Here is a 14,108-nt window from a genome sequence, read left to right as displayed (position 1 = left end):
TAAGCTTGGTAGACAGCTCACACACTTATTTTAAGAGCAAAACCGGATCTCTTTTCAGCTGGCATCTGGAGCTGCAGGACTACAGAGCCCATGCTTCTTTTTGCTTTCCATAAATTATCGCTGAAACCTTTTTTACGTTTTCTTAAACGGTTATGTCTGTATAAATGCCAGGGATTAGAGTTGACGCTTTGAGCGAGTGCAAAGTGCAGCGGGGTGCATCCCAGGCGAGCTCTGTTCATTGTATTTTAGTTTACACACCTCCTTATCTCAGCTGTCAAAAGGGAGGGTGCCTTTCTACAGTAACTTACCCAGAGCAATAGAGATAGTGGTGGGAAAGGAGGGGTGGGAGGAGTGAGAAGAACAGAGAATGACTGTGAGGGAGTGAGCGTGCTTAACCCAGCCACTGAGTGACTCTTGTATCCAAGGACGAAGGTAGCAACGCATCCAAACGCCACTCTTCGCCCACGGACTGCTGTGAAGAAATGAGGCGGTCACATAGGCACTCAGCAGCGCTCATATAGACTCAGCAACCTTCTGGCCCTTCTTCACAGGGCCCCTGGGGTTTGACTTGCCTGTCTTCAGTGCCAGGGCTGATGACTGAGCAGATCATGACCGCAGCTAGAGTGAACTACACAGAACGATAGACTAACTTAGCTTGAATGGGAGTTGCCCTTTTCTCCTCCAAACCAAAACAAAAGTGTGTTTCCCTCATTTCACCGGTGTCATTGCACCTAAACGGGCCCACGTTTGTGTATGTTTTTGGCAGAGGAGCAGACTGGAGAGGAGGTAGTAACAGGTGCTGCGTGCCAAGGTGGATTTGGAGGTGTGGAGGAGAGCTGAAGATCATGGGTAAATCAAACAGCAAGCTCAAGCCAGAGGTGGTGGAGGAGTTGACAAGGAAAACCTACTGTGAGTATCGTCAGGTCTTTTTCTTTTTGCTTGTCTCTAGAAAGAAAATCCTGCACAAACTCTTTCCAGCTAGCCTGCAAAGGTAAAAGACAATACAGTATGTGATAGGAATGCCTAACTTTAATTTTATTGCTGCAGTTTTCAAATCATATTTTCCACCCACTGTGTTCCATACAGGCTATACAGTAAATAACCCTGCCTGCTGGGATATATTGGGATTCCACACCAGTCATTCTTGTTATCGACAGAAGAGAGCTACAGCTAAATGTCAGCTGGGAATAAGCGCCCCCTTTGGTTTAAATTTACATTTAAATGTTGTGTAGCAAATTGGGATTGGTTAAGGTCTGGCAAAAGTTGTAATCAGCATCTTTAAAATCACGCTGAAGGGATTTATGAATATGGAGATGCTGAGGTTGTATCAGTTATTAAGCTGGGGGTTTTAGAGATGAGGATGTGGTTTTTATATGTAGATCATGGACCCTCTGTATGTTTTTATATGTATACAGAGATAGATAGATAGATAGACATAGAGTATACACAGAGTGTCAATTATTTAATGCTATACTATACATGCCACAATTATAAATGGCATTCCTGCATAGAGACTGACAGAATTGGTGGGAATGACCAAAAGCTGGAGTGGGTCTGCAACATTGCAAGTACATGGATTCGTGTTGTTCCTGTCACCTTATCAGGACATTGCAAATTGGCAGCATTTGCTTTCCTTACCTTAAAAGCACTAACTTGTTTATTCATGATCTCCTGCTGAAAACTTTTCCCCCCACAGTTTTCAATCAAAGTTGAGCAGAGATTACATTTATAATTACCACAACGATGTCTGCTCAGAAGACACTATATTAATCATTGGTGTGTTATTTCTGGAGCACAGCGTTATTATTATTATTATTATTTGAGCAGTACAGTGTGCAGGTGTGGGTGGGAGTTGACATCCATTGGCTGCTTAATGACAGTGTTATTTGTGTGGTGGGTCCCTCCACAGCAGAACCAAGGATGGCTGTTGTGGCAGGAAATTGCTGTGGAGGAAGATTGGGCTCCGTGCTGGGCTGGGCTGCTGGCTGCTGTTCTCTCTCTCTCTCTCTCTCTCTCTCTCTCTCTCTCCTTCTCTCTTGCCCTTTCGCCCTGTCTCTCTCGCTTTATCCCCTAATTGCCCTCTTTGAGCTGGGAATGGAATAGTATAATTAGGATCTTATCTGGTTAGCATCGCTGAGAGGGGCACCAAGCTTTCTCTCCCAGTGTGATCATTCTCCCATGTTCTGTTGTTGCCTCACTTGAGACTCAACATCATCATTTCTGCTTTCCTTCATCCTGTTGCCTCTTTCTTTTGCTCTCCCATGAGAAGCAGTGTCTGCCATTTTAGTCAACGCTTTCCTTTGGTTCTTGACAGATTGGGGACTAAGTAAATTTTCCTGTGCCTTTTCCTGTGTCTTTTTGTTTCAGAAGAAGCAGGCCCCCCCCCCCAGCAAATTATGCCCTCTGTGTTGACAGCGACCAACAAGGCCAGGCCAGAAATACGGCCTGTTTAGTTCACAAGATTATCTGTAGATGTCTGTCTCTTGCTTTCTTGTAGGTTTGAAAATGCAGGCATTTTCATTAGAAAATGATTATCACCTTATATATTAAATAAAACGCTTTCTGGCAAAAGAAAACATTAAATTGTGCAAAGGCTTTGGCTAGCCAGTGCTTTTCCTGTTCTCAGTGAAAACTGTGGAAAATGGTTGCTGCCTCACCTGTACTTAAAGAGAGTCTAATTCAACCCAGAAGTGCTTTTCCAAATGTTCTGGCATCACATGGAGAGACCAGCACTACTATTAAAATGTCTGCAGGATGTAGTCTAGGCCCATGTAAAAGCGTGATGATTTTGTAAGTCGTCAAAGCCATGAAAAGGCTCACAGTGACAGAGTGCAAGCGGGATGTGTTCTAGCAGACCCTGCAGGGCCAACCGGCTGAGTGGGTCCTGCACTCTCCTGCAATGGGCTGATTGCATTATTGCCCATTGCCTCTGACTGAGTTATGTAATATTTTTTTTTATTAAATCGTAGCCATGGTAAATTGCCTCAATTTCTGACTACATTGACTTTTGAGGCGAATTTAATGGTAGCTTGGCTTGGCTGACAGTCGTGATATTGACCTTGACATTTATTGCCCAGGAAAGGGTCACGTGATGGGTTTCTTGGTGAAAGGCTGAGACCGTGATATATGCAGGCGCAGACAACCTGACCTGGCCATCTCTTCGATAGCCTCTGTATGATTCTGGACTCACGTTATGGAATACATGTGTAAATCTCATGGTAAAAGGAGGTTTTTAAATTTTTCATTACCTGACCAGACTCCAGCAATGTGAGGGTGTTGGATAATTATAATAGGCATGAAACTCACTGTTTACTTTGCGCTTGTGTACCTTTGTAGTAACCATGACTATGAGTTCAATGTTAAGGTTCAAGGTTAAACATTACAGTAGAAGAAATTATAGATTAACAAAGTAGCTGTTTGTTGTATTTATAAGGCTCTTGTTTTCCCCCAGGCCCAACAGGAGTGGTGGTAGACGGCATCTATCCTCAGACTTACAGCTGCGTGAATTTAGAGAGTCTCTCTCAAAGGACCACCTGGTTAAACTAATGCTATTGATTTCCAGCCCTTGTTTTCATTAGTAACCCCAGGGGCAGAGTGGCCGAAAATTGCTTTGGTTACTTGAGAGAAAGTAAAGAGACAAGGGAAAGCCAAGAGGGATTGGTTGATTAGATACTGGCAGATAATGGTGTTTGTGTGGGCATGATAACGCATCCTGCCTCTTAAACTGCTCTCTTTCTTAAATCTGTGGCTGACCTTCATCCCCTCAGCCTTGTTTGTCTTTTTGTGGCTCCCCGGGGTTTACTCCCACTTGTCCTGTACTATGTTGGCCAGGAGAAATTATTATTCATCTCCTCCTGATAGGATGCTTGAATCAATTAATGCTACACTCAACTAAACCAGGCCATTTGCCAATAATTGCACATTGACACTGTTGAATATTTTTGGTAAAGTCAGAAGATACAGTATGTGTTGGAAGGGACTGGGCCAAGATGATTAACGACACTACTACTTGGCTCCTCTGTTGTATCTAACAGCAAGCTACTTTTTTTCTAGGACAACCAGAGTGTTCCTCTAAGCTAATGTCATTCTTTCTTCTCATTTCTCTTACAGTTACAGAGAAGGAGGTGCAGCAGTGGTAAGTGTGTCCATTCATTTTTAATGAGAATGTTTCCATTCCTGTTGTGAGGCTAGTCACATATTAGCGATTATGTATCATTCACAGGAATCAGGGGGTCTTATCTTGACCCACTTGCAAAAACTCACTTTGATATATTTTGCCGAGGATTTGGTTTTTTGGTCCGTGGATAGTGTATTTACCATTTGTTTGATAGTTGATTTGAAGCCATCTCCCTCACTCTACCCTGAAGACAGATGTGTTCTGAAAATAGAATGACTTTGAAGGCTTACTGAGACTGAATGACTTTGAAGGCTGATAACACTGATACAAACATTTCCATGATGTATTCCTCAGCAACCTTTTTGCTCTATTTGCAAAAGGGATGTCTGATAACAGAAGAATGTCCAGGGCATAAGGTTACTTCACTTTCAGGCGCTTAATGACTATGGCTGCAGCGCCTCAGCAACGTTGCAGATTAGTAATCCTTCCTGTCAGATTCTGTACCTATTAGTCAGTGTGACCCGCACCAGCATCATCTTGCAGAAGTCTAGCCTTTGTCTGATCCCAGCCTGTGCTCACAGTGTTGTAACATGCACTTACATATATTCAAAATGAAACATATTCGTGAAACGCAGACACCTCAGGCCAGCACAAGTCACAGAGCCGTGTTGAGAGTGATCATTACGGTTAAGGTGTGAATTTCTGATTTCTTTTTTCTGAAGGCACAATTTGACAGCCGCTGGCACACGGATAAGAGACAATGCATCTTTATTTACAGAGATGATTCAAGCATGAGCATAGTCATCGCTTTTGTTTGCTGCATGGTGCTTTTGGGCTATTGTTTCTTTGGAAATGAAAAACAAAGAATAGTGTATATCAGATGAGGGAGCACTGTAATAAAGTGATCACTCTTCCGTGTTCACACTTCACTTCTCCTGCTTTGGTTTTGCATTTCACGACCTAATTCGGCATGCATGAAAAGAGCTCTGCCTCGAGAGCGAGTTGCTTGTTCACGTCCCCCCGTGAAGGGTTTACAGGGGGGAAGGAGGGAGCCAGGGCACATTCACAGCCACACAGCAGCAGCAGCAGCAGCATTAGATGTCACTGGGCATTGGCAGGTCCGCAGCCTCCTAGCTGGCCAATCTCTGGGGCTGCCTGAGTGCACTAGGGTGGAATACCCCCCACCCCATAAACCTCCACCCCCCTGGCTGTGCAGCCAGCTAGCTCACCATCACTCTCACTGTCTTTCACAGGAAAGTTTGCATGAGTCCTCACTTGAAGATCAGCAGCAATCAACACGGCTGAGTGTGAGGGATGAGAGGGAATTTTACCAGGGGAAATGCCAGATGGCGTGTAATTAGAGCACAGGCACAGACACAGAAGAATTAGCAGGGTTAGATAAATGCCTGTGTTGTGCATTAAATTTGTTCCCCTTTCTAATTCTCCTCTAAAGGAACATCATTAGTATGCTCGAGGCTCACCTGAAATCAATAACAAAATGCCATAGCGCAGTGATGTTTCTGCCAGCGAGGCAGGAGCAAGAGAAACATCCTGCACAACTCTTTTGCAAACCACCATGGTAGATGCCAAGGAGTAGGAGCCAGTGCCAGCAATAAATACTTTATCTTCATGCTGGCTCCCCAGCGTGGTCTGATGTACAATTTCATGTTTGCTATGTCCCTGCAAGTACAGTGCGTAGTTGCATTATTGCACTACTTCAAGTACAGCCTGACTGTGTATGTGTCTTAGCACCAGTGTCACCAAGTCAGATCTCTTGGACGTGATGTGTTCTTGGCAAATGAAGGTGATTCTGATTATGACTCTGACACTGGGCCAACGCTGGTACAATGTACTGTATATGTGTCTTCTGCTTATGTAACTCCACTGGTAGTATGTTAAATGTGGTAGTCAGTCCTACGCTTGTATAACTGTATGCCTAGTAAAGCAAATTAATGTGACTATAGGGAAAATAACATTTCAGTGCCAGTAAGTCTGTGCATTTTGAAGAATTTTACTGGAACCCAACCCATAATGATATTTGATATATCACTTTAAAAAATCCAATAACTATACGTCAGGCTGATTTTAAAAACTTTTTTTTTTTTACTTGAAGACATAACTTGACCAAACCGAGGAGTTGTGACCAAGACATTGGGGGGACATTTTACAGCTGAAAAAAAACACAAGCACCCAAGAACACAACACTAACATCAATATAACAATTAATTTCACAGGAAATGAAATTACTATCATTAACAACTATAAGCAACAGCCTCATTCAACAAAAGCATATTGAATTTGAGATTTAAATGAGTCAGTTATACAAATATGCAGCCTTTAAAAGTTAATGAAAAATGCTGAACCGTAATAACCATCAGATGACGTACAGTATTGTGTGACGTGGGCAAGCCTTTACTATGAACATGAAATTATGTATTAATAGTTAAAATGGCCTGTGACCCTGCGTCAGTTTTACACATCACAGTCTGTTAATAGGTCTTGGGGAATACTACTGCATATGTGAAGAAAGCTTTTAGTGGCTCCAGAGAAAGCTGCAAAAAGTCTGTTAAATTGCCATCGAGTGATGTCGCTTGAGTCAGCGCCAGTTGGGGCTGAAGACTACATTAGCCGCTACTAGCATAACACACCTGAATGGGTAATGTAGGCAACAGGTTTTGAGAAGGAAGAAGAATGCTTAGAATAAAAAACACGACATCTCTGGTTCTTCTGTATCCCTCTTGATATTTTATAAAAAAAGCAACAAAAAAAAAAAAACACTGTCCATTGCGAGTCTGACACTGTTGCAGAAGTGCAGTGCTAAATAGATGAACTACTCTTTTAATTCATTGCTCTATAGTTTTCAGATGCAATAAGTCCTTAAGGTGCTCTTAATATAGTAAAAACTGGCCACAGAAAAGAAACCTTCTTCAGGCACTCTCCAGCAAGAAGAAAAGTTAGATTAAAGGGGTACTCCAGTGATTTAGTATTGCACTTCCATAAAGCTGAGTGACAGAGAAGAAACAGATTAAAAAGTGGTCAAGATCAAAGCGGCAGAGGCCAAGATATCCTTTTATCCCACTGGCCCCTACATTTACCATAATGCAGCTCGAGAGTGTCTTTCATTAGAGTGTCCCTGCCTCCTAAATGCTCACTTCTTTCAAACGCTATACCTCCAGTTTTTAACACACGCTCTCCATTAAAGATGTTAAGACTCAAGCACAAGCTTGAAAATAACCATGAAAAAAAACCAAACTTGATGATGTGATCAGGGTTATTTTTAGGACCAGCCACAGTAGACTTGTTTTCACAGGGAGTAAGTAAGCTGAACTTCATGTGTAAAATCGGTGGAGTGCCCTTTTGAAAGCCTTTATTTAGTCAGGCATAATGCAGACGTGTTTCCAGACCATGAATAATGTGGTCTGTGATGTAAATTCATTTTAATGTATTCATTTATCCTCCTGTCAATGCGATGCAGGATACAGGAAAGCTTTTTGCAACCATTGTTTATGTCAGCAAGTTGAACAAGTGATTTCTTGTTACTTATCAGCGAACATATAGTCTGATACCAATATATCTGTGATAAGCAGATATGTTAGTATTGGAGTACAGGTTTTATTTTGTCTGTGAAGTAAAATTGATATTTGACCCGCCTGAAATGATTGAATAAGAGCAATATAGCCACTTCTTGTTTGCAGTATTATCACTACTATATGCACTATATACGATATACTCTACAGTATATAGTACACACACTGTGCTGCACAGTGTCATTTAGCCTTTTATATTGGTTGAAATGATATTCCATCGTCACACATTAAGAATGAAAGAGTTCAGGTGAAATGGGTTGGCTTTGGATTATGATATGCATTGTGTGTTCTGCACTTTGAATACCAATTAGGTTGTATTCTGCATTAAAGTGAGCTAGGCTTTCATTTTTCCTGCACATCTCCAGATAATTCAAATGCGAGAATTACATGGTTCTGCTCCCTTCTCGCCTCTCTTGTTGCTGAACTTTTTCCCAGCTACTCCTCAAAGCGTCTCTCCATCTCTTTGACTACATGGAGCTGGCTTCATTATCTCGGAGGCAGATTAAAAGTAAAGACTTTTAAAAGGAGTGAGGAGCCAGAGTGTAAGTGGAAAAGATCTGTCCTGGCCTTCATTCTTCATCAGAACACTCTCTCTCTCTCTCTCTCTCTCTCTCTCTCTCTCTGGCCGTAATTACAGCCCAGCCTTATTTTGAGCAGCCTTAACTGAATCACAGACGAACATGCAGTGCTCCCTCGTGTCATTTTTGCTGTTGATCAAGCGCAAAAGCTTTTTGCAATGCTTTTTATAACTAGAGAGTGTTATTATTTCCCTGCTATTCCCTCCTCCTCCTACTTTTCATCGAGCATTTATTTTTGTAAAGGCTAACATTCTCTTCCTAGCTCCCTGACCTGTTACGGTCTAGTTAGACTCCGAGGCTGCTGTGTTCCTTTAGGAAGACATGCAAGGAAACTGCCTACCTTTGAGTGACTGCGCTTGAAATTGCTTATGAGATGCTTCTATATTTAGGCTAATATAGATATTAAGACGCTCGCTAGATATGTCATTTCCAGGGGCGAGAGGAAGCTCTCAGACTTATCTATCAGCCACGCATATTATCAAAAGAGGACTAGAGAGTAATTTGATTAGAGTTAACCACTCTGGGCTTGCTATTGAATTAGGGCGATCGTCTTATCTGTGAATGAGACAAATAGCTTTGCACTTTACCTTTTTGATCTAGCACACGCTTTCAAACGGAATCAGTAATGCCAGCTGTAGAAGTGAGGAGGTGACTTCGGTCTTCATTGTTACATCGCTTCATTATTAAATGATATTTTACCTCTTTAAATAATCTCTCTCTGTGCTTCATGTTTCAGGTACAAAGGCTTCATTAAAGACTGTCCAAGTGGGCAGCTGGATGCTGTGGGCTTTCAGAAGATATATAAACAGTTCTTTCCTTTTGGAGATCCCACAAAGTTTGCCTCCTTTGTCTTCAATGTATTTGATGAAAATAAGGTTTGTAATCAAATGCATATGTTATATTGTCCTATTGCAAGGTAGGAAAAGACAGTCAGCTACCTTGATTACTTCAAAATGACAAAGTTATTGTTTGACAGTGTGTGTTTTGTCCAGGGGTTGCTGTTAGATAAGGAAAGCGATGTTAAACACAACAGCTAATCTAAAGGTCCTTCTTTCAGTCAGAGGGCAACATGGTATAGAAATCCTATTCATGTTGCAGCTGTATTATTCCAGAGAGAACTGCAGGCTATCAGGTTTGTATACAGAAAAAAAGGTTATTTATTTAAACCCCTTTTTAATGAAAGCAGTTTTAGACACTGAAATGTCTTGGAATTCTAGGCCAAAGTATAATCAAAATATAAAGTATAAGAACATGTTTAAAATTCCATGTTTAGTGTACTCTACAAATTATTTTACGTGTAATTTGTAATAATTGCCCTATTTTTTTTTGGGGGGGGGGGGCTTGTGTCTGTGAGGTTAGTACCAACTTTTTGGGGGACATTGGTAACAAAACACTACATATACCTTTTGAAATCATTCTCTGCCTGAACATTGTCAGTCAGTATTTCAACAGCGCAGATAATTCTGTCCACTAATAAACGGGTGAACGGAGAGCTGAAGATGAGTCATAGCATCAATAGTAACACAGTAATCGGAACTCTCAGTTTAGTGCCAGAAATCAGTTTTTAAGAGTGGACGGTGTATATGTATTTCTTTTTGAATGAAATCATTGTCTCTGTTATGCGGGCACGTCCTCTAAGGATTTATTTGAGGATATGACGATAAATCAAATTTGAACTGTTATGAGCTACATTTGTCTGAAGATAAATCAAGTGTGTCTAGGAAGACAAACTGTAGGTGAGCAGCTCCTGGGATGTTGGCGAGCCCCTGGTGGTTTATTGACTTCAGTTAAGAGGCTTTGTGTCGGAAAGATCAGACAACCCCTCCGTCTGATGTTTATCTGTGACCTTCATTAGCGTTAGGCACCCCATAGTTAGAGAATGCATTGATCTTAACAGTTTTTATGACTTATGTAATTAGCAATGCATGACTTCAGCATTGTCTGGCCGGTCAGATGTCTGGTAGAGATAAAGTTGGCTGACCCCAGGGCCGTGAAGAGCGCTCGGCTTTTCCTCTGAAAGAGGAGCTGTGGCTGAGCTCATAGCGGTAACAGGTAGGCAGCTGTTTTCGCAGAATTTTTTGGAAAAACTTTTATGATGCAGTACAATCCTTTAGTATCTAGTGAGAATGTGAACTGACCAAAGCCTGGAGGCTCCTCTACCAGGAAGTCGGTTTATATGGATTTGTTGTTGTCCGCAAGCTGTTGTTTTCTCTTAGAATGTGAATGGCATTTGTTTCATGCAGTGCCGCAGTTTGATTTGCATAAGTCTCATGCTGTTGCTTGAGGCTGGAGGTCATAACTTGATGAGGTGGTCTGAATTGGCGGCCTTTGAGCCACTGTGAGCTTTCATTTTATATTTATCATCCATGTTAGCAGGCGTTTCTCTCCGCCTCACAGAGGAACGCTGAAGGCCACAATTTTGGGAGAGTAATTGGAAATTTTGAGCTTCTGTGGTTAAGATTCACCGCACGGGATTCTAACAAAGCTGAGAGGAATTAAGGGGAATAATTTCTACCCTGTCATTCAGAATTATCTGCCATGCCCATTCACGGTGCAGAATCATTGGGGAAATGTGAGACATCTTCACCCCAAGCATGCAGTGGTTGTTTGTGTGCTGTAACTTTTAGACTATGAGCCAGTAGCATCCATCTTACTAATGACCAGAGGTGACATATTCCTGCCTCAGGAGAGAGCCAGGTGCAGGGCAAAAATAGCAGCAGACTTGGAGCAAACGTCTGGCCCCGTTTTCAGCAGAATACAGCAAGGGCATCATGAAAGAACAGCAAGGAGTTCATCAAAGTACAACTACAGCAAGTGTGAAGTAAGATGCTCATCTCTTCTCTGGGCCTTTTTCTCTCTCCCATCCTCTGTCTCTCGCTCTCTCTCTCCCCCTTTTGTCTCTCTGAAGGACGGACGCATAGAGTTCTCTGAGTTCATCCAGGCCTTGTCTGTGACCTCCCGGGGGACTTTAGATGAGAAGTTGAGATGTAAGAAGATGCACCCTCCTCCCCTATTTTTTTTTTTTTTTTTACATTTAAATAACAAGGATTTAGGATTGACTGCCATGCAGCGTTGCATATGAAAGAGGACTGGTGGGTTCCTAGCTAACAGCAAATAAGAGATTATTCGCAAGATACAGCAGGCTTCTGCTACCTGGGGGTCACGACCTGATATGTTGACAACTTTTTCTGAAATCGAGAAGGTTAGCTGTAACTTTTAAGTGTTAAATCTGAAACAAAGTGTGACCATTATTTATATCCAGAATTACTAATATCGCCTTTTGAACCGGGAAGCAACCATGAATCGCTGCTGTCTGTCTGTAGTCAGTTTACACCACGTCCAAGTTTTAGCTCACCTATAAAAAAAAACAGTTGTGTACCTCTTCCTCGCTGCAGTAAAACACGATGCCGTAACATCTTTCTCTATACAGGGGCTTTTAAATTATATGACCTCGATAATGATGGCTACATCACCCGAGATGAGATGTTGAACATCGTGGACGCCATATATCAGATGGTGGTAAGTTTAACCAAACATCAGACATAAAAATCTGAATTGCTTGAATGGTACAGAATGTAACGATTGAATATCTTAGGGGAACACTGTGGAGCTGCCAGAAGAAGAAAACACACCTGAAAAGCGAGTGGACCGCATTTTTGCAATGATGGACAAAGTTAGTATTTTAATATATAATATCAAAAGACTGAAATGTTAAAGACAATGATAACGCACTAGTTGCTGTACCATTTGATGTTTCTGTCTACAGTCATCATTTTCCTGATACAAGTGCAGTATTGATTAATGGTCTACCGTTTAGAGGAGTGAATCTGCCTTTGTTGCCACCCTCAGGGCTTTGGCATGGACACTGTTAAGTTTAGAACTGATAGCTGTAGCCATCACAGCGTCACTAACACTGCCTGCAGTCTATAAACATCATATATAGTCTCCTCCACCACAAGGCCCTCGGTGCTAATGCCCACTCCCTCAGCCTTAGTGAAAGATGAGACGCAGCCTGCATGGGTGTGTTTGTCAGCCCACTACTGCCAAGATCAGCCCATTGGACTAGCTGTGCAGCACAGCAGCACTTAGTGATTTGTATTGGCAGAGAGTGGCTACCATCCAAGTGCACTGAACCAAAGACCAGTCCAACAGCATAGAACAGCAGTAGCATGATTTAGCTTAAGAGCCTCTTTTGCCCCCTGCTGGTAACTCCCTGTTAAAGCATTAAGGGGCTTCAGTTTCATTTAGTCTCGTTTTCTTCTTCCAGAATGCAGATGGGAAGCTGACTCTGCAGGAGTTTCAGGAGGGTTCAAAGGCAGACCCTTCTATTGTTCAGGCATTGTCACTCTATGATGGACTTGTGTAGGAATCTAAGGTGAGTGGGGTATTAATGAGCTAGCACCTGCATACTTCTCTGCTTGGGTGATCCTCGATCCCAGGTGATGACAACACTGTTTAAGTCATTTCATCAGAACAAAGTATAAAAGAAAGGGCATTCAGTCTGTGGGCTGAAACCAAAGTGAAGAAGCCACTTTCCGCTCTCAGTTTGTTCTTATGAATTATTCAAAATGGCCCACTTGTTTGCTGGCAATCAAATAGTCTTGCAGTGCTGAGTGAAGAGCGAGACTCTCTTCTCGTTGCCTAATGTAATGCGCCGGCCGCTGCCAATTGTTGCTGACATCCTGCTCAGCGTTTTGTCAACTGTGAAGTGAGCTTGTGAAGACATATTTTAGTAATGCGGTGGCTCTGTTTAGTGGTTATCTTGCATGCTCCGAACACACCGAGGTTCCACGATGCCACTCACTGTCATCCATTCACTGGTGATCATTCTTACAACTTCTCAGATGGATCCGACTCTGCATCCTCCTCCACCTTACACGCCAATCCAGCACCATCACACCTGTAACGGGAGGAAGCCGCATTTAACTTGCTCGCCCAGAAGCAGACCGCAAATTCTGTCGCACGGCCGCACGGCATCTGTGTCAAGTAGCTGTTCGTCTACATTTCCAGTAAGGATTGTAAAGAAATATATCCTCTGATGTGACGGAGAATTCAAAACATGTCAGCAAAACCCTCCGTCATTTATCCGTGCTTCTGCAGCTGTGTGGCTGTTGTGGACTGTGTAGGAGCATTTCTGCAAGCGCAGTGTTGTGATTTCCCCATGGACAGTCCAAGGAACTGAATTCCCTCTGAGATGTTAGTGTGCGTCTTGTTCAGCCGCTCAGAGGAACTGTGCTGCTGCTTCATCACCTCATGGAGAGACTCTAAACCCGGGAGAATTTGGAAAAAATGTGTTACTTGGTAATAACGTGAACACTAACTTAAAGTTACAAAGCAGTTCAGAGTATATATTGTAAAATGTAAATATAATGGTAATTTATTTTCTGCTTTGCTGCATTTATGGGAATTTTACTCATAAGTATGGAATGAAGTTTTATTTTTTATCAAAGGTGTTGAAATGTATTGCACTGTATTTTTCATTATTATTGTGGGATTGTTTTATTTCTCTCACATTCTGAAGTTTCCTTTTCCTGAGAGAACAGGGCTTTTATTTGAAGGAGAGTGTTAAAGGAGCGGGGAGTTTTCTATGGATTATTTTACTATGTTTGCAGTCTGTGCATCCTATTGTGTTTCCACTTCCCCGTTAGCACGAGCTTCTGGTGTCCGCAGTGTTGCACAGCCACATCCTGAACGACATGACCAAGCAACACAGTGAATTCTCACAGCTTACATCTGAATTGAGGCTCATTACGTCTTTTGAGAGCATCGCACTCCACCCTCGGCACACACACACACACACACACACACACACACACACACACACAC

General features: G+C 42.3%; 1 protein-coding gene across 1 annotated transcript; it reads left to right on the top strand.

The window, feature by feature from the left end:
• Positions 1-845: 845 nt before the first annotated feature.
• Positions 846-12,648, top strand: ncs1b (neuronal calcium sensor 1b). Its single transcript, XM_070904020.1, has 7 exons — positions 846-909; positions 4,111-4,135; positions 9,019-9,157; positions 11,191-11,269; positions 11,713-11,801; positions 11,878-11,955; positions 12,550-12,648. Exons 1-7 carry the CDS (start codon positions 846-848, stop codon positions 12,646-12,648), a joined length of 573 nt encoding a protein of 190 aa, XP_070760121.1.
• The last annotated feature ends 1,460 nt before the right edge of the window (positions 12,649-14,108 follow it).

The sequence above is a fragment of the Enoplosus armatus genome, chromosome 4, assembly GCF_043641665.1.
Source record: "Enoplosus armatus isolate fEnoArm2 chromosome 4, fEnoArm2.hap1, whole genome shotgun sequence".
Lineage (NCBI taxonomy): Eukaryota > Metazoa > Chordata > Actinopteri > Centrarchiformes > Enoplosidae > Enoplosus > Enoplosus armatus.
The sequence above is the reverse complement of the archived record's forward strand: the minus strand, read 5'-3'. Positions and strand labels throughout refer to the sequence as shown.

What these genes read in the sequence shown, in the direction of transcription:
- ncs1b (XM_070904020.1), top strand. Translation starts at nt 846, where the DNA reads ATGGGTAAATCAAACAGCAAGCTCAAGCCAGAGGTGGTGGAGGAGTTG. An exon ending in GTTGACAAGGAAAACCTACT is followed by an intron (nt 910 to 4,110) that starts GTGAGTATCGTC and finishes TTTCTCTTACAG; the next exon opens with TTACAGAGAAGGAGGTGCAG. An exon ending in TTTTTGCAATGATGGACAAA is followed by an intron (nt 11,956 to 12,549) that starts GTTAGTATTTTA and finishes TTCTTCTTCCAG; the next exon opens with AATGCAGATGGGAAGCTGAC.